General features: G+C 41.4%; 1 protein-coding gene across 1 annotated transcript in view; it reads left to right on the top strand.

The window, feature by feature from the left end:
• The window catches only part of LOC126188195 (adenylate cyclase type 2-like), a 258257-nt gene that overhangs the window by 109669 nt on the left and 127393 nt on the right, over window positions 1-21195 (top strand). The window contains exons 3-4 of the mRNA XM_049929738.1: window positions 14128-14277; window positions 14384-14502. Coding sequence (XP_049785695.1) covers window positions 14128-14277; window positions 14384-14502 — 269 coding nt within the window. The remainder of the gene's footprint in view (window positions 1-14127; window positions 14278-14383; window positions 14503-21195) is intronic.

Genomic DNA, 21195 nt, shown 5'->3' with positions numbered 1-21195 from the left:
GACGATGCAGGAAATGTGCGTGTTAATAGAGATAACGTGGGAATTTTCGCACGGCCGTTGAGTAAACAGTGTGATTTACGAACTAGAAACATCCGTCAACTGCCGCTGGAGAGCGCTGCGATACCACGTTGGAGCCCACGTTCGGTATGCACAAGTCGCATCGTTCCTGAGCGTTCAGCAGCACATTGAACTTGACACGCTCAACGTTAACGTTCGACAGCACGATCCGTGTGCCGACGGCTTAAGGACTTCTTACAGCCGCCACGTTCGCACAGGTACATAGCAGGGGCGTAAGACTTCTCTCGGATTTTCTTCTAATTGCCAGACTAGTGCACCTTATTACTTGCACATTATGTTGTTTTAATGGCCTAGTAAAGGTGTACAAAGTTTGAAGTAAATTCGTAATCCCATTGTCGAGGCATGCCCGTGGAAGATTAACAATAACCATTGACATGAATGCCATCTCGTGTAGTTTCTAAGTTTTGTTGGTCCGCACGTGACTGTGGCAGGACGGGCTGTCGGAGACGTGGCAGGACGCGGTGAGCTACTCGTGCGCGCTGCCCGCGCTGCTGGCGCCGGCCGCGTGGAGCGTGCGCGTGCGCCGCGCGGGCAGCCCCCCTCCGCCGCCCTGGACGGCGGGCGCCGCGTCGCTGGTGGCGGCGGCGGCGCTGGTGGCGGCCGACGTGCTGCCGTGCGCGCTGCGCACCACGCGCCGCCTGCGCCCCGCCTACCCCGCGCACGTGCTGCTCGCCGTCTACGTCTACCTGCCGCTCGCGCACGACCTGCAGGCCGCCGTCCTCGGCGTCTCCGTCACCGTCTGCTACGCTGCCGTCTTCGCCACCGTCACCTACCGCGACGTTTCGGATATCTCTAACAGGGTACGTCGCCTCGTCTGCTGCGAACCTGCGCGCTTCTTTGCCTACTCCACCTACTCCAACGCCTCTTAATACCCACATCAAAAAAAAGTTTTGCATCACCCCGGTTCTCAAGACTCCTGAAGCTAGACGTTGACTTATTGTATCACTGACACAGTCCCTCTGACTGTTCAGAGTTGTCACTAAACCCGCACAAAAATGTAAACAACCATGCACGAGCAGCGTCTATGAGACGGAGGGGGACCGACAGCCGAAAACTTTCCACTCATTCCTACAGGAAGGAGGTACACGGCACATGTTGTCTGTAGTTCAACCATGCGTACACGGTCAATACCGCGGTTCGATCGCGTCCGCAATGTTACTTCGGGCCATGAAGGGCTCTCAACAACGGAAGTGTCCAGGCTCTCGGAGTGAACCGAAGCGATGTTGTTCGGACATGGACGAGATACAGAGAGACAAGAACTGTCGATGACGTGCCTCGCTCAGGCCGCCCAAGGACTACTACTGCAGTGGATGACCGCTACCTATGGATTATGGCTCGGAGGAACCCTCACAGCAACGCCACCACCTAGAATAATGCTTTTCGTGCATCCGCAGAGCGTCGTGTTACGACTCAAACTGTGCGTAGTAGGCTGCATGATGCGCAACTTCACTCCCGACGTCCATGGCGAAGTCCGCCTTTGCAACCGTGACACCATCCAGCGCGGTACAGATGGGCCCGACAACATGCCGAATGGAGCGCTCAGGTTTGGCATCACATTTTCTTCAACGATGAATGTTCCATATGCCTTCAACCAGACAATCGTCGGAGACATGTTTGGAGGCAACCCGGCCAGCCTGAGCACCTTAGGCACATTGTACAGCGAGTGCTACAAGGTGGTGGTCCCCTGCTGTTTTGGGGTGGCATTATGTGGGACTGACGTACGCCGCTGGTGGTCATGGAAGGATCATTAACGGCTGTACGATACGTGTGAATGCCATCCTCCGACCGATAGTGCAACCATATCGGCAGCATATTGGCCAGCCATTCGTCTTCATGCACGACAATTCGCGCCCCCATCCTGCACATATTGTGAATGACTTCCTGCAGGATAACGACATCGCTCCACTGGAGTGTCCAGCATGTTCTCCGGACATGAATCATATCGAACATGCCCGGGATAGATTGAAATGGGCTGTTTAAGGACGACGTGACCCACTAACCACTCTGAGGGATCTACGCCGAATCGTCGTTGAGGACTAGGACAGTCTGGACCAACAGTGCCTTGATGAACTTGTGGACAGTATACCGCGACGAATTCAGGCATGCATCAATGCAAGAGGACGTGCTACTGGGTATTAGAGGTAACGGTGTGCACAACAATCTGGACCACCACCTCTGAAGGTCTCGCTGTATGGTGGCACAATATGCAATGTGTGGTTTTCATGAGCAATAAAAAGGGCGGAAATGATGTTTACGTTGATCTCTATTCCAATTCTCTGTACAGGTTCCGGAATTCTCGTAACCGAGATGACACAAAACTTTTTTTGATGTGTGTACTTTCGATACACATAACCCTTTTTAACGTTCGTTTTTATCGTGGAATTGCTTATTTCTGCAGTATGTTTATATTATTTCTTTTATTTACACGAATGGTTCCATAGGACCAAATTAGAAGCAAATCTCCAAGGTCATGGAATATATCAGTACATGAAACTACAAAATAAAAGTAATAACAGATAAAATAAAATGGCTATGAACCCAAAAATGTCAAGCCATAAGTTTAAGCAAACGCAAGCAACAATATAACATACGAATCAGCGTAATTCTTCAAGGAACTCCTCAACGGAATAGAAGGAGTGACCCACGAGAAAACTATTCAGTTTCAGTTTGGAAGCGCATGAATTACTGCTAACATTTTTGAAATCTTGTCGTACCTTATTGAAAATGGGTGCAATAGTATACTGCACACCTCTCTGCACAAGAGTTAAGGAAGTGCGATCCAAATGCACACTGGATTTCTGCCTAGTCTTAACTGAGTGCAAGCTGCTAATTCTTGGGAATAAGCTGATATTGTTAACAAGAAATGACAGTAAAGAATATATATATTGAGAGGATAATGTCAAAATACCCGGACTAGTGAACAAGGGTCGACAAGAGCTTCATGAACTTAACTACTTATTGCCCGAACTGCCAGTTTCTGAGCAAAAAATATCCTTTTAGAATGGGAAGAGTTACCCCAAAATATAATACCGTACGAAATAAGCGAATGAAAATAAGCACAGCAGACTAATTTTCGTGTCGAGCGATTATCTATTTCAGATACAGTTGGAATAGTAAAAATTGCAGCATTAAGTCTTTGAACAAGTTTCCGAATGGGAGCTTTACACGGCAGTTTACTACCTATCTGAACACCGAGGAATTTAAGCTTTCTGTTTCAATAATCATATGCCCATTCTGTGAAATTAAAATGTCTGGTTTTGTTGAATTGTGTGTTAAAAACTGTAAAAACTGAGCCTTACTGTGATTTTGCGTTAGTCTATTTTTTACAAGCCATCAAGTTATGTCATGAACTGCACTATTTGACACAGAGCCAATGTTGCACACAACATCCTTTATTGCCAAGCTAGTGTCATCAGCAAACAGAAATATTTTAGAATTACCCGTAATACTAGAGGGCATATCATTTATATAAATAAGGAACAGAAGTGGCCCCAACACTGATTCCTGGGGTACCCCCCCCCCTCCACACTTGACTGTACCCCACTCAGACTCCACATCACAGCCATTCTCAACACTGCGAATAATGACCTTTTGCTGTCTGTTGTTAATGAACGAGGTGAACCAATTGTGAGCTACTCCCCGTATTCCGTAATGATCCAACTTCTGGAGCAATATTTTGTGATCAACACAGTCAAACGCCTTAGTTAAATCAAAAAATGTGCCTAGCGTTGGAAACCTTTTGTTTAATCCATCCAGTACCTCACAGAGAAAAGAGAATATAGAATTTTCAGTTGGTAAACGACTTCTAAAGCCAAACGATATATTTCATAGCAAACTATTAATGATCAGTTATCCTTACATACAAAGCCTTTTCAATAATTTTAGCAAACACTGATGGTATAGAAATAGGTCTAAAATTGTCTACATTATCCCTTTCTCCCTTTTTATAAAGCAGCTTTACTACTGTGTACTTTAATCGTTCAGGAAATTGACAATTCTTAAATGAAAACTTACAAATATGACTAAGTACAGGGCTAACATGTGCAGCACAGTACTTCAATGTTCTGCTAGGCGTTCCATCATGTCCATGAGAGACCTTAGACTTCAGTGATTTAATTCTTAACTCAATCTCCCCCTGGTCAGTGTCACAGAGGAGTATTTCAGACGCTAGTCTCGGAAAAGCATTTTCCAAGAGAGTTATATGATTCCCTGTGGAAACTAAGTTTTTATTTAACTCACCATCAATGCTAAGAAAGTGATTGTTAGATGCTGTACGTATACCTGACTTATCAGTAACAAATATTTTTACTGTGAACTGACTTTATATCGTCGACCTTGTGCTGCTAACCAGACACTTCCTTCACAACTGACCAAAATGGTTTTAATTTTATCCTGTGAATTACCTGTTCTATTTGCGTAACACATAATCTTTGCCTTCCTAATAACATGTTTAAGCACCTTACAATACTATTTATAACGGGCTACTGTAGCCTGATTGTGACTACTTCTAACATTTTGATATAATTCCCACTAGTCAGCCACACAGGCTGCCTTTTACTGCTAGTTTCTAATGCACCTTCATGTAAACAATTTTTTTGTAACAAAAATGAAAACGATATTCAGTGTGAACATTAATAAAACTGACAAACCGCAGGCACGGATTCCTGGCTGAAAATAGAGGAAAAAAGGTCCTGTGAACATTTGTCCACAAACGGACGGTGTGCGTGCAACGACAACAAATTGTCCCGGAGCGCAGTACAGAACTGCATCGCGTCCATGTCGTAACTGATGTTCAAAGTGGCCTCCATGGAATGCAGTGTGATGCAGGATACACATAGTCATACTTTGGCTTACACCATGTTGCCAGGCCACTTCTCCGGAGTTTTCACTAGTAATTAATATCCTGTAGGACCCGGTCCTCTAAGTCTGGCGCACCCACAGTTCGCCACACAGTGGCAGCTCGTGAGCATACATTCTGGGTGTTCACAAAGTTTTAGTCAGATAAATATGAGAATGTGAAATTAATAGCATCTCCTGCATGACAGTTATGCTTACCAACATATTTACACAACTACAACCATTGCCAGTAGTAATAATAATAATAATATACATAACTTGCCTGAAATAAGAAAGCATTGTTTTTATGTAATTTTGTTGTTTTGTACATAATTATGTACAGTTTTTGGCAGAAAAGAAATAACGTGTAAGCTTCCGTTATTCTCTGTTCCGTATTTATGTGTAAGTGTGATCTCTCATGCTTTCTCATTTTTTCTGACAAATGTACAAGATCTCTAACACACATATTAGTTAACGAACAAACTTGCGGGCTGAAAATCTGACATTTTTACTTTGCACCCACACAACAACTTACACATGTTATACTCTTCTTTGTTCGCTTGTAGTCACGCACATTTGATTTCCTCACTATCTCAGTCAATGGATCTTGTCTGGGCCGCCCTAATTCATTTGTGGATAATTTTTCCTGGTGATTTTCTTTTCTGTTAGCAGTTAAAACAGATTCAACAGAGTTCTTGTTGACAATACACACGAAAGTGATTGCACCGCAGTAAGCAACCAACTCCAGACAAAAACTGCCGTTTGTGTAAATGATTAAACTTAACTAGAACATAAATGAGGCACTGAGAACCTTAAGGGCCAAAAGCACACTGTCGTTGATCCCACATTTAACTGAATATCAAAGAAACCAGTGAGAGAGCTTTTCGTGAATGTTCATATATACAACGTGGACCTACAGCACAGATAAACCCGATCAACAGATGTCAGAAACATGAGTAAATGCTACCGTCTCACAATCGACGATGGTGTACTTTATGGTTCTCGGCGCCTCAGATGGATTATTGTATGATAAAATCAAAAACTTAGTATATCATATCTCATTCGTAGTCCCACAAAATAGGTTTTTCTGTCAGTATAACTGTAACATGTTTTGTTGTCCGATCTAATTTTACTATGTAGATAGTGAATCGGCGTACCTGAGGAGTGTGCTACCGCCTAGCGGGATTTATGCGCAGAGAGTAGGGATAAAAGACTGCTGCAGTGTGCTACACCTGGTGGCATTGATGTAAACTTGTAGTTGAGTGGTAATGGTTAGCAGTGCACGCCGTGAACCGTGCACATTGTTTATGAGAACCAGTAGGTATTTAGCCTGTAAGGCAATTACGTCATACCAGATGCGCATGCGCAAAAGGTCTAAAACATGCACAACCGAAAGTGTGCTCGCGACCCTGATGAGGAATGCCAGTGAAGTGCAGCGTGGTAGACGTATGGCCGTGTATTTCAGATTACTGCTTCTACATTACATTTAACAGCATTCAAAGAAAAATAACCATAACTCCAAAAGCTGTCAAAAGCGAGGGTGTTCACGTGCTCTTACACAACAGCCGCCACTGCCGCTACCTCCCAGCACGTTCGTCTGTCTGAAACGACCCATGATCACACAAACGCCCAAACAGGCTTGAAATGTTATGTGATGTGGTTGACTCTCTGAGTGCATTTGTAGTGGCATAGCCGTGCTGCCTCTCAACCGTTACCATCTGCTTGGCTTGACACAAACACCATCCGATTTGTTCCCAACATAATTACCGGGCCATTCTGCTGCTTACAGTATGCTGCGTCAATCACACAGCCTGCAACATAGAAGGAACATACGACACATGGTCAGAGGAACTGTCATTCGTCAGCACCATCTATCGTGGCAACGATGCATTTCCGTACGCATGTTGTTAGAACGTTTTTTCCTCCATTTCCAATCAGGAATCCGCCCCTGCGGTTTGTCGGTTTTATTCATGTTCACATTTTTTCCCTAGAGCATCGAATGTGCAAAATACGGGATATTCAAAATGAATATCCGGGTTTTAAGGCTTTTTGTCATTTATTACAGTCAACTCACAAATAACACATCAAATAAATAGCAACTTAAAAGTGTTCAATGTGAGCACCATTCGTCACACGGCACTCATAGAGTCCATAGGCGAGTTCTTCCCAAACCTTGACTGGTGTGTCTGGAGTAATTGTTGCAACAACTGCTTCACTCCTATTTCTTAAGTCGGGTAGATCAGCTGGTAGCGGAGGTCCATACGCATCCTTTATGAAGCCCCAAAGGTAAAATGGTGTCAGTTCGCTGGAACGTGGAGGCCATGCAAAACAAGTTTTGTCATCCGGCCCCTTGCGGACAATCCGGTACGTCATTTAACCACTCGCATATTGAATTATGCTTGTGCAGCAGCACACCATCTTGCTGCCAAATAAAGATATTTGGATCAGCTTCTTCCAGTTGAGGAAAGAGTCATAGTTCTAGCACATCAAGATAACAATCACCACTTATAGTTGCTGCTTTGAATATGAAAGGTCCATAGACTTTACACCGGGATATGGCACAAAAAACATTCGATTTACTGGAGACTCGTTGCAACTGTAGCATATTGTGGAGATTTTCTGACCCGCCAAAAGAGCATGATACAGATTGCTGTGGATTTGGGTGATATGAAATGAAGTGACTGTGTTGCATTAATGGTCGGGAGATCCCGTCTGTGGTTCTTTGGCCACTACGTGCAAGTCTTTCTATTTGTCACCACTTCGCCGATGAAATACCCAGCCTCGAGTGAATAAACCCTCCAAACCGGCTGGGAATCGAACCCGGGCCCCGCGATCTAGAGTTTAGACCTCTCTCTGCAGACTGTGGATTCGGGTGCACTGTGGAAACAGACGACGATGGCGGTTTGAATGGCCTGCTACAATCACACTTTGTGCAGTCGTACCTTCACTGTTGAGTTGGTCTTCTACAAGGTTGCCGCCTGATCTCTGACAATACAGCCAACGGTGTGAGGAGGAGAAGGGGGTGGGGGAGGGGGCAGTTCGCCCCTCCCATTTTCAATGTCTCAGGAAGTAAGATACGATTTCTGTCCCGTCAAGTTCACTTACTGTTAGACATGTGCATGTTCTACAAGCAGAGCCAGGATAAAGCTATGCTGTTGCAGCAAATATGCGATTAGTATTTTGGTTGAGAGTAATTTTTGCTTACAACTGAATTAAACGGTTGCATCCTTGTAAAGAAACGATCTGTCAGTGTTAAGCTCCAACTACATTGTGTCCTGCCCTGTCATAAATTTCCACAGTGGAATAGAGGATACTACAAATCAGAATGGTTTGTGTCTTATACGTAGCTAGTTTATGAAGTAAAGAGAGAGAGTTATCTGCTATGACTGCATTAAATCTATCCACACAGTTAGTAAGAGAAGACTAGAGAAAGAAACTGTTTTTCGTAAAGAAGACTTCTGTAACTGGAAAAAAGCTGCAAAAAAGGCTCACTGAAAATCTATCGCAATTATTCAGTAACATGAAAACAGCACAACATGATAGGCTAAATTGTATGACATGTGCTGACAGATCAGGAGAAAGATAGAACACTGAGAGGTCATGAAACGATGGCCGGAAACCTCATGACACTTCTCAATTAAAGGAGGAAAGACGTACCAGAACTGAAGAGCTGACTGAAGCACTACGGCACATGGTTGGCACCGACGATACAAAACAAATTATTAATAGTTATTGTTCACATGAGACATTCTGTACCAAATAAAATATTCTCCGTTTTACGGAATTACAGAAGATTCAACAATGGACATGGCTGGCCAGAAGCAGTTTACTCTTTGTGTACGTTGCATCGACTATTAGGTGCTCGAACTAAAATAACTTTTTCATTTATGTAGATAGAAAACAACATAAGACCTACCACACTTCCCTGGGGCACTCCAGATGATACCCTCACTTCCGATGAACACTCACCATCGAGGACAACGTACTGGGTTCTATTACTTAAGAAGACTTGGTAACCAATTCCATACACTCAAACCTTAGTTAGGCGTCTGCAGTGGGGCACCGAGTCAAACGCTTTCCGGAAGTCAAGGATTATGGCATCCGTCTGTTACCCTTCATCCATGGTTCGCGAGATATCATGTGAAAAAAGGGCGAGTTGCGTTTCGCAGGAGCGATGCTGTCTAAAGCATGGACAGCATCTTCCATCCGTAGCCATCGTTCACCATTGTCATCTGTGACCTGTGGTGCACCACAGTTGCCTCAACGCCGCTTTTAGATGCCGCCATTTTGTCATGCGCGCAGTCCTTTAATCGCGGCGGCACACAAACAGTTTACAGACTTACCCGTTTCGGAAATGCTTCTACCGTTGACCCGAGAGCCAATGACCGTGGCCTTTTGGATGTCAGAAAAATCGCTCCGTTTCCGCATTACGATCGCGACTGCAGTGTTTTCCGCGTCCCCCGGCACTCTCTCCGCTGCTGGTGCTGCCACTTGCCGTCTGTGAGTGGTTATTGCACATTCACGTCGAACATGGGCGGTGGTCACATTAACGTGCCTGGACCGTGGCATCGGTGATAGTCAGAAGTCTGTCTTACAAATTACTGAATAAGAAACTGATCTTATCGGTTTAGGAAACCTGTTGTCATCCCATCTAGCTTAACTACTTAGTGCAAGACATTAACAGATTCTGGTCGGTGCTGCGGCGTAGCACAGCCGTTATATCAACAATGCTGCAGTGGGTGGCTGGCGGTACAGTTCTCACAAGTGATGCGACGCACAGAACTGCCGAATGATCATCCAGTTTTGGTAGCTCTTCTACACGATCCATCACAAATGGGCATAAATGATAGAGAACATGCGTATCTCGTCTCCAAGGCTTACTACACTTTCCTCCATACTGATATAACGCCGATATAGATTACCGAAAAAACATATGAAACAAGAGTAGCTAGACCAGTCTCGTCGACACTACAGTTCAGAGTTATCTATCAGGAGTTGGCAAATAGCGCCCCGCTAATGGTTTTCGTGCGAACCACCAAGACAGTTAGAATGTTTATGCAACAGTTTATATCTTTTCTGAAAAGCAAAGTTAACTAACACATGTAAACATTTTAAAGGGTGTGGCCCCTGAACTAAGGCTGCGGTCACACTGGTTACGATATCGGTGGATTCCCCCGATGACCAACATCGACCGGAGATGGCTCATCTTTTCAAATCAGTACGCCACTGCATGCGCGATCATGTTATGGCCGATCTTAAGGCCTGAACATACAGACTTCGGACAACAGTCAGTGAAATTCAAAACAGTTTGTTTTCTTCTGTCAAATCGACCGACGTTCTCGCACACGAAATATGGACTGTGAGAAACTGTTAAGTTTAGTCCAAGAAAGAGTGAGTTTGTGGCATCCTGTGGATGAAAACATCATAATTGGGATATAATTTGGAATCTATGGACTGAAATCGCAGGTTTACTAGAAACCTCAAATAGACAAAATCTTTATTGGAAATTTTAAGCATGGATTATAACTTCAAAACACAGTTTGTTTAAGCGAAAAGGATGTCGTATCATATATGCTTATAGCTACTGTACTGGATCTTTTTTGTGGTAGGTTGTCATCAGTTGTCTACAAATTATTGTTACTGCTTACTGGCGTTTTATGCCAGTAGGGTAGAGGTTCTGTTAATATGAAGTGGTTTGCAAATGTGGTATGTATTTGCACTTTTAATTGCTTTACGTTTTCAGAGTATATGCTACACTTTATGCTTGTCTTTCACTCGTGTGCCAAATGAAAATCATTGAGGGTTAACTGACGTGAATCTGCACAACTTCAAATAGATGCAGTGAAACAGTGTTTATGACTTGCTTTTCAAGGTAACCACGATTTTATCACGAGTATGTAACACAACGTTTCTCCCGTCATCTCATACATTCGTAAAACTCGTCTGGTAATTTCGATAACTGAGGATGGAGTGTATAGTACTCACCACTTTATTTATCAGACAGGAAAGCTCATTCACATGCATTTAGCGTCTCTTTAATAGCAGAAGCACAGAGGCGTCATGGTATCCACCTCATCCTAAAAGGTTAAAATCTAACCTACTTCATACTTAGTATATATTCTAACCTAACTTCCTTGACGCTGCCTAAAACGGGAATATCAGAAGCACTGTGACCACTCCGTCGGCGATGTTATCGGGCGACTTCTGGTGACGGTCTCTGACAACCATTGTCGGAGCCACTGTGAACACTGCTTATTGCCCATCCCTGATCTAAATGATATGCACAGAGCTGTAAACACAGTCTCGCCACAACTGGAAGCTGATATGACCTTTGTGCATCGGAAACATAAACCTACTTCAAATGCAATTCTATTTAACAGAATCTGTTGTAGATGAAACGAAGTACAAAATAATCCAGAAAAGGTGACAACTGTTATTTCAAGGCGTAGCTGCAACACTTGAGCACTAACAATCTTTTCCATGCGATTTAAGATTTTTGTGTAATTCCACAGCAGAAGTGAAATGGTACATGCTTAACCCATTCAGTGCCATGATCCCCATTTGGGGGATCCGTCTTTGTAACAGAAATTTTGCAATTCTAATAATGCTGACAGTGAATGCTACCTATTCCTATTGTTGTCCAGACCTTTGTCAAGTGCTTTCGTCAGTTAACGCTCTTATTTGTGTGAAGAAGCTACATTTTTCAGCGTTACGAGAGTTACACATTTTCAAAACAGCGTAAGTTATATTATTATGTAAATAACTTCCAGTATCTGTGTACAGGCATGTTCTGTAATGGTTTCAGATGTTTATCGATCATTTATTTCAAATACTTATTTCATTTCCGCATGACACCTGTCTGACCTTCGATCCACATTTGGTGCTCATGGCAGTTTCCATGTAAAACTTTATTTTGGTTTTATTTGCTCCTCATGCACAATGTGTCGCTATGAAGCACTTTCTATGAGGGATATGGGAAGAAATTGTAAATGACCCAAACTTCATGGTCTCTTTTGGTGATGTGAACGAGACCATTGACATTGTCGAGCTCCCTCCAGATCATGTGAAGATATCGACAAAAATATATTTGAAAATACTGTTCCATCTCATGTGCCAGGTTCCTTGGAAATTCGTGCCAATGGAGAAAAGGGAAATGAGGAACATGCAGGCCAATGAAAGAAGAAAGTGAAAGTTGTTATCACTTCTAATTCGACAACAGAAGATGCGATTTGCTCTAAAACCTATCCTGATACAGCAGAAATTGAACAGCGGAAACCCAGTTTGGTGGCAGCACCAAAAGGAAAATCTGCTGTTGAGTGCTTTGAAGAATTTTTTGATGAACAGGTATTGAACTTAGACTGTAAGTAAAAGTGCCCGATATGCTACAAAGAACAATAATCGCAACTATGGATGCATAAAAAAGTTCATAGATATACTACTCTTCACTGGATACCATGCTCTTCCATAGGAAAAGGAGGAAAAGGTATACTGGAATGGAGATGAGGACCTTGACATAAAGTGTGTACGACAGTGTAAGAGTTGCAACAGATATCTGGATATAAAGTGACACCTTCATTTCAATAACAACATACATCTGAACAGAATCCCACTCGACAAAAGGGATAAACTTTTTGAAATTTGTCTGTTGATGGATTTACTGAATAATAATTTCAGGAAATTTTAAGTTTTTTCCGACAGACTGAGCATTGATAAGTAAATGGTACTATATTATGGACACCATTACCTAAAACTGTTCATTCATGGGAAAGCAGTGAGATTTGGGTTCAAACAATGGGCCATGTGCTGTTCTCAAAGTGGTTTCTGTTTCCATATGTCAGTCTATGAAGGAAAAACGGAGGATACAAGTGATGTTTCAGTTCTGGGACTTAGCAGATCAGTTGTGTTGAATACGATTTCTTTTCTGCAGACTCCTGAACTTCACAAAATATGTTTTGATAACTTTTTCACGAGCTTCCATAGGAGCTCTCAGAAATGAGACTAGGAGCAACTGGAATTGTCCTTAACTGCCCAATAGAATCGGAGAACAGCATGAAGAAGAAACGAAGAGGAGCGTATGACTGTAGGTTTGACAAGAATACAGAGGTAATGGCAGTAATATGGAAGGATAACAATTGTGTAAAGCTCTTGCCCACCCATGAGCCAGTGCATCCAGTAAGCCAAGTAAAGAAATGGAGCAAAGCTGAGAACAAAGAAGTGCGAGTTCCACAGCCAACAATGATTTCAGAATACAAAAATCATATGGGAGGTGTGGACAAAGGGACTGAAATGTTCAGAAAGATCGTGTGATAAGTCAAGGTAAGAAATGGTACTTCCCATTGTTCACCAATGCATCAGATGTTGCATTGGTCAACATGCACATCATCTACTGCCTCTCGAATAAAAATATTCCATTGCTTCAATTCCAGAGGATGGTGGCAAGGGTATATCTTGTTCAATCATCTCTGCTTCTGATCAAAGGGCAGGAAGCCCATCATACCCACAATCATCCCCTACACATGTTCCAATTGAGCTCAGGACTTCCGGAAATGGACATGTGATTCAATGCACAACAATGTGGAATCAAAGAAAGCGAGCAATTTGCAAGAAAAATGTGAGAAAACAGTGTTCTGTGTTCAATATGGAACTCCATATTGATTGTTTTTTTTTCTGTCACAAAAAATAAAATAAAATGTAAAAAGAGAGTGGCTTGTGTCGTATACTCATTTGGGGATCGCTTGAAATAAATCATTTATTTCAAGATTATTGCATTTTTTATTTTATATTCCTTTTCCTTATCTCTATGTCAGTCATACAACACAGAAATAAATGTAGATCAAAGAAAAAATTGGTACTTAATGAGTTAATTGAGTCAAGAACAGTGAGGAAATTGTTCAGATTGCTTACATTTTATTTGCAAAACACATTAGTCTGTGCAAATTGACACATCTGGGTATTGTAATTTTTTTGTTTTTAATCTGCTCTGCTTCAAGCCTCAACACAAGACACACTCAGTATAACCTTAAAACACAATCCTCATAGGACTATAATCACATTTAGTGTCTACACTGAGGCATTAACATCTTACGCTAGAATCTGTGATGTCATACTTTCAGTTTTCCAAATTGTACAGTTGCCTGTGATGGCAAGTCATTTATATTAATATTCTGTTAGGCCACATTCTGAGATAAAAGAAATGTAATTAAATTGTTTCAGGTCGCTACAGAAGTCATCTATATGGCCTGCATAAATCTCATAGGAATATTCTTTCGATTGCTCAATGAGATAGCCATTCGGAGGACATTTCTGGATCACCGTGCAAACATAGAGACAACATTCAAACTACAATTTGAGAAAAGTCAAGAGGTGAGTTGTTGAACACTATTAATCGTCGAAGGATTGTCAACAGAAGTTTACCCTTTAATTTCCAAATATGACTGATTTATGATTGGTTTTTATTTCAAACTTTCAGGAACATCTGATGCTTAGCATTCTACCAAGGCATATCGTAGATGTAGTAAAGGAAGACATATGGAGTATTTTTCAACACATCAAGCTCAATCAGTCACCACTGAAGAAGAAGCCTTTCAGGTAGACATCTGGTTCAAAATCTTAATTTTATTTATGCTATAACTCTATAGAACTAATGAGTATTTGCCATAGTAGGAGTGTAAGGGTTGAAAATTTTGTTAAATTTTATTATTTTTTAGTAAAATAATTGCAGTATGAACAATAACTGTAAAATATTTCAAGCACATAAGATGAACCATTTTCATCATAAAGTGGAGAAAAATAATTTTGTCTTCTTCTTTCCATAAAAATGATTAATGTTGCTAGTTTCCATAATGATAATGCTTTGCTTATATTGCTTCACTCTCTTTCTGCCCATTTGGCCCTACATAATTAGATATCCATCAGGGACTCACACCTAGTGAGTATGTGGCTGGCGACCACGGGGTCCCGAGCTGAGTCCTGGCATTGCTTCCACTTACTTATGCCAGGCTCCTCACTTTTATCTTTCCTATTTGGCCACCCTTGGCCAACTCTTGTTCTTTTCCGACCCTGACGCTATTAGGTTTCGAGGGCTAGGGGTCTTCAATTTCCAACCTATACTTCTACTGAGCCGAATATCTCCCGGGATAAGGAGATTACCTTCTATCAATTGCCAACGGCCTTCTAGGGGGGTGGATGAGCGGCTAGAAGGAAGGGCACTCTCTTGCCCTTGGGGTGGGAAACTGCTCCTAAAGGCGGAGGAGCCACAAGGTGGCCAACGGCATAGAATGGAGAAGGCAACGGGAAACCACTCCATTAAAGACTCGGGCGGGTATCCCAAGTATCAACAGCTTATGATGGAAAGTTCTTTGGTTAAATTCTCCGGAGGTAAAATAGTCCCCCATTCGGATCTCCAGGTGGGGACAACTAAAGAGATACCAAAATCCAAAAGCATTAATGTAAGAAGGATAGCAACATGGAACGTCAACTCACTTCTTAAATGTGGTAAACTGGAAAACTTGAAAATGGAAATGAAACGAATGGATGTTGATGTACTGGGAGTCTCAGAAATGAGATGGCCAAACGCTGGTGACTTTTGGTCAGGGGATTACAGAATCATACACACTGGAACAGCACAAGACAATCCCGGGATTGCAGGAGTGGGAATTATCCACAATAAAGAGATGGGGTTAAGAGTAAAAGGATTTGTTCAACATAGTGAGAGGATAATTTATGTCCGATTGGAAACTAAACCAAGAGACACAATCATAATCCAAGTATACATGCCAACTACGAGGCACGAGTATGATGAAATCGACATGATGTATGACCACCTTGAAGAAGTAATTGGCAGAATTAAAGGAGCTGAAAACCTTGTCATCATGGGAGATATGAATGCCGTTGGGGAAGGTAAAGAAGAGGATGTGGCAGGGAATTTTGGATTAGGATTAAGAAATGAAAGAGGGGATAAACTTGTAGAATTCTGCCAAAGAAACAAGCTTTGCATTACAAATACCTTCTTTAATCATCATCCAAGAAGAAGATATACTTGGAAAATGCCTGGCGACATTAACAGATATCAAATTGACTTCATATTAGTGAAGCAAAGATTTAAAAACCAAGTTAAGGACAGCAGATCATATCCAGGCTGTGATGTGGAAAGTGACCACATACTCGTTATGATGATGACTGAACTAAAATTCAAGAACATTAAAAAAAGAAGTACATGTAAATGGGATTTGACAAACCTGAAAAACGAAAATACACTGAAGCACTATCAACTAGAAACAGACAAGGAAACAAATACACAGGGCTGCAATGACATCCAAAGCAGCTGGTAAAAAATAAAAACTGGTATTTTAGAAGCAGCAGAAGAAGTAATAGGAAAGGAAAGGACAGAGAAAAGGAAGGAATGGATCACTAATGACCTACTAAATATGATGGAAGAAAGAAGGAAATTAAAAAATTCTGTGAAGAAGGAAGACCAAGAGAAATACAAGAGTCTAAAAAACAGAATCAACAGAGAGGCAAAACAAGCAAGAGAAAAATACCTTGATGATCTCTGTATTCCAGTTGAGGACAACATGAGCAAGGGAAATATCGACAAGGCCTATAAATGTGTGAGACATTGCTTTGAAGACAGAAGAAACAAGTGTAGGGCTGTGATGGATGAAAATGGCAATATGTTGGATGACGATGATGAAGTTGCAAGAAGATTGAAACAATATATAGGAAAACTGTACAGCGGACCAGACCTGTCTGAAAACATCATGGAAGAAGAAACAGAAGTAGATGCACACAACATAGGTGAACCTATATTAAAGGAAGAGTTTGAACTAGCTCTGAAAAAATTGAAAAACAACAAATTGCCTGGTATAGACAATATCCCAGCCGAACTTCTGAAATCTGGAGGAGCAAAACTGAATCAGGAGTTGTATAATCTTGTTTTCAACATGTACGAGCAGGGTAAAATTCCTACAGACTTTGAGAAAAACATTATGATCCCCATTCCAAAGAAGGCAAATGCTACAAGACGTGAAAATTATAGGACGCTCAGCCTAGTTACTCACGCCTCTAAAATATTAACCTCAATTATCCTAAAACGCATAGAACAAAAAGTCGAAGCTACACTCTCCGAAGACCAGTTTGGATTCCGGAAAGATAGAGGAACCAGAGAAGCAATATTTGCTCTAAAACTAATAATAGAGAAACGACTAGATAAGGACCTGAAAACATACATAGCTTTTGTAGATGTAGAGAAAGCCTTTGATAATGTTAAATGGGATAAGATGTTTGAGGTATTCGAAAAAGTAGGCATAGACCATAAAGATAGAAAAATGATATGGAACCTGTACAAAAACGAGACAGCAGTTATCTGTGGACAGACAAAACAAGAAGAGGTGCAGATACGGAAAGGTGTCCGACAAGGTTGCGCACTATCCACCTGTTATCTTTAACGTATACATTGAAGAGGCGCTGAAAAAAGTAAGGGAAATTTCACAGACAGGTGTAGTAATTAATGGCCAACGAATAGATATGATAAGATATGCCGATGATATAGCTGTCCTGGCTGAAAGTGAAGAAGATCTTGTAGTCCTGCTGAATAGAATGGATAAAGTTATGAGTGAAGAATATAATATGAGAATTAATAAAGCAAAAACAAAAGTAATGGCATGCGACAAAGAAGATCAAGTGAAAGTCCAAGTTCAAGTAGGCAATGAACTGCTTGAACAAGTTGATAAATTTAATTAGCTGGGCAGTAATATTACCAGGGATGGAAGGAGCAAGGCAGAAGTGAGAAGTAGAATAGCTCAAGCAAAGGCTGCTTTTAACAAGAAGAAAAACATATTAACATCTAAGAGCATCAGCCTTGAAATCAGGAAAAGATTTTTGAAATCATATGTGTGGAGTGTGGCATGCTATGTGTGTGAAACATGGACTCTCGGGACAGAGGAAGATCAGAAGCTAAATTCTTTTGAAATGTGGTGCTATAGACGCATGCTCAAAATAAAATGAATCGACAAGGTCACAAACGAAGTGGTTCTGGAAAGAGCAGGTGAGAAGAGAAGCTTCTGGAGTTTCATTGTTAAAAGAAGAGTGCAATTTACAGGCCATCTATTAAGACATAAAGTACTTCTGAACACAATCATAGAGGGATATGTCGAGGGAAAAAGACCAAGAGGAAGACCACGACTGAGGTACATGGATCAAATCGTGAAAGATGTGGGATGTAACACCTATGAAGAAATGAAGAGAAAAGCTGAAAGACGCACAGAATGGAGACAAGCTGCCATTGTAGCTGTTGCAAGCCAATCCTTGGATTGACCACTACAGAAGAAGAAATTAAATATCCACCCCACAACATGAGAAATATTTTTCATTCTTGTCATCAATGAAATCCTGCCATATGTGATCTATTTTTGTTTATAACTAATATTTTCCTGTTTATGCCAAAGCAACATTAAATATTCTTTTTACTCTGTGCTCTCTAGTTTATTTTGTTACTTCGTAACAACAAACAAAAGTATCTTTTTTTTTGTCACTGAAATCTACTCTCTGCATCTGGAAACGGTTTATTTGCTTATATATTTTTGGTTATTTCCAGGATGATGACCTACATAGCTATTTGACAAAAGTTGATAATCAAAGTTTACCATTTTTTTTTCCTATAGGAAATTTCATTGTTTTGAGTGTGTGAATCATGCCTTCATGCACTATTCTTTGTAAGCTGTCCGCATCCTCTGAATCATTAGGATAACAGGTACTGTTCTTCAGCCCTTCCATGAATCTAATAACAAAACTAATGATGTTCAATGCCCTCATCCTTGATTTTTTTCTATCTCTCTTTCTATGCTTCCCAGTACCATGTTTTTTCTGGTGTCTTCAGGAAAGAGGGAAGGAGAGGGAAAGATGAAAGGATGTGGGTTTTAAGGGAGAGGGTAAGGAGTCATTCCAATCCCGGGAGCAGAAAGACGTACCTGAGGGGGAAAAAAGGACAGGTATACACTCGCACACACACACACACATATCCATCCGCATATACACATTGTTCTGCCAAAAGGCAGGTTTTCACATGGTAGCTCTCCAGGCTGTCCGATCTGTATGTGCGGATGGATATGTGTGTGTGTGCGAGTGTATACCTGTCATCTGACATCTCAAGTCATCAGAAGAAATATAATTGGCGTGCTGTGAGTCAGAGCATGTAATGTTACACCTCTTATTCTGATAGATTGGTTAGAGAATTTAAAAAAGGGAAATGAGAATTAGAGAAGTGCCGGGGCAAGACGAAAAGCAAATCTGGTCAGGTGCATACAGGGTTATCAACACAATATCAGATATGGTAATGCAGGAATCAGTCTAATAATAAATACGAAAATAGGAATGCAGGTAAGCTTCTATGAACAGCATGGTGAACACATTATAGTACCCAAGATAAACACAAAGGCAACACACACCAAAGTAGATCAAGTTGATATGCCCAGAAGGGCTGCAGATGATGAAGAGACTGACAGAATGTATGATGAGATAAAAAGAACAAATTCAGATAGTAAAGGGAGGTGACAGTTTTAATTGTGATGGGGACTAGAATTTGGCAGTAGGAAACATACGAGCAGGGAAAATTGTTGAAATTGCACTAACATGGAGAACTATATCGAACCAGTCTTTGCAGTGCAGTCCACAACAAAAACAACAACAGGATTATCCATACATATCTCTGAGGATACAGAATGTGACTATGCAAGAGACACAGCAAAAAGTCATACAACAGTCAGATAGAGAATCTTTCAGAGTTATGATTCGTTGCTGTATATCAGTTGTTGAATGCACCACTAAGAGGCTGTAGTGTCAGAGCATGGAGTGCATAGGGCAATGTGTCTGTTTTCATCATTCAGTTTATTCAAGTGTGTCCATTTTGATGGTTAAGTGAAGTTTTTGTTAAGTGTGTAAAATCAATATTCATCTGAGCGTCGAATTTTGCAGCTTTGAATTATACATGTTTTCCATTGTGATTCTATGCTTTTTGAATGTCATCTATGGTTGCTTGATCTGTCATAATGCGATTCTTATGGAATTACACTAAAGATCATGGATTTGTGAAAAATCTACAAGGAAAGAAGCATGAACAGTTGCAATGTGCATGGCATGAGACAGGAATCATGACACACTTGTCAAACCACAAAGGGCAACTCTATTATGCACTCATAAGTTATGTTTGAAATTCCAGTAAAACCCTTATTGACAGATCTATGTCTGTTTTTTAGTTATCACTAAATCCAGAATTTTTAGGTGCAGTACCTCAAACTTTTTAAGAGTTGTAAATAATTTATTCTGCAAAAGAAATAAATAAATAAAAATAAACACTTCTGCAATTTTGTTGCACCTTCTTCCAGCTTGAGCACCTGATGATTGCTTTTTTCCTTCTTCTGCATCATTAACACTTTCACAACAAATTCTGTTCACACTATTTTTCAGACACACTGAATGTTTGGGTTTTGGAATGAAAATGTTTCTCATGCTTCATTTACACCTTTTTGTGTAGAATACTGAAAAGTTCCCACCTACCCCTAAAGTGCTTTCCAGTTGAGTACATTTCCTCTTGATTACATCATCAAGTCACACCATTCCTCCATGCATAGTGAATAACTTCTCATGCTGTTGAGGTTAGGCCCAATATTTAAATTGTTTGTCTGAAGAGAGGCAAACACAAAAGTCTAGGCATCTATTAATTGTTGGCAGTTCAAATGTATGGTGAATAATGCTACCCCTTAGCAAAACAGCAGAAAGAGATGGGAATCAACACCAGGTGCATTCAATGTGTACGCCAGGGGGCCTCATTCAGCATGTTGATGAGACTATTCTGGTAGCCCCTGTCTGACCAAGGTGCAACTAGCAACAGCTTCTGGCACACGTTGGAATAAACAATGCCCATTTGAAGTCTCTCTGTCTGGTCTCTGAGGTCATTCTTGGATGATTGCAGTGACTAGCAGAGAAGGCTGAGAAGACCAGCCTTGTGCACAGATTTTCAACAAAGCTCACAATCTGCAGCATTGTCCACAGAACAGGTCATGGCCTCCTGGTTCTTAGTCATGTGGACGACTTGAACCAGAAACTCTGAGAGTTATGTGGCAGGCTAGGCTGTGAGGCTCGTCCGCTCTGTAAAGCAGGATAGGTGGTGATCTGTGGCATCTCTGCTGAAGGAGCAAAATGCTGTTGCATGCATAAGTGATTTGGAGCACACCGTTCATTGCACATTGTTGGACATGGGACTCTGCTGCAGATGACACTTTTGTG

This window comes from Schistocerca cancellata, chromosome 5, assembly GCF_023864275.1.
Source record: "Schistocerca cancellata isolate TAMUIC-IGC-003103 chromosome 5, iqSchCanc2.1, whole genome shotgun sequence".
Taxonomy (NCBI): domain Eukaryota; kingdom Metazoa; phylum Arthropoda; class Insecta; order Orthoptera; family Acrididae; genus Schistocerca; species Schistocerca cancellata.
The sequence above is the reverse complement of the archived record's forward strand: the minus strand, read 5'-3'. Positions and strand labels throughout refer to the sequence as shown.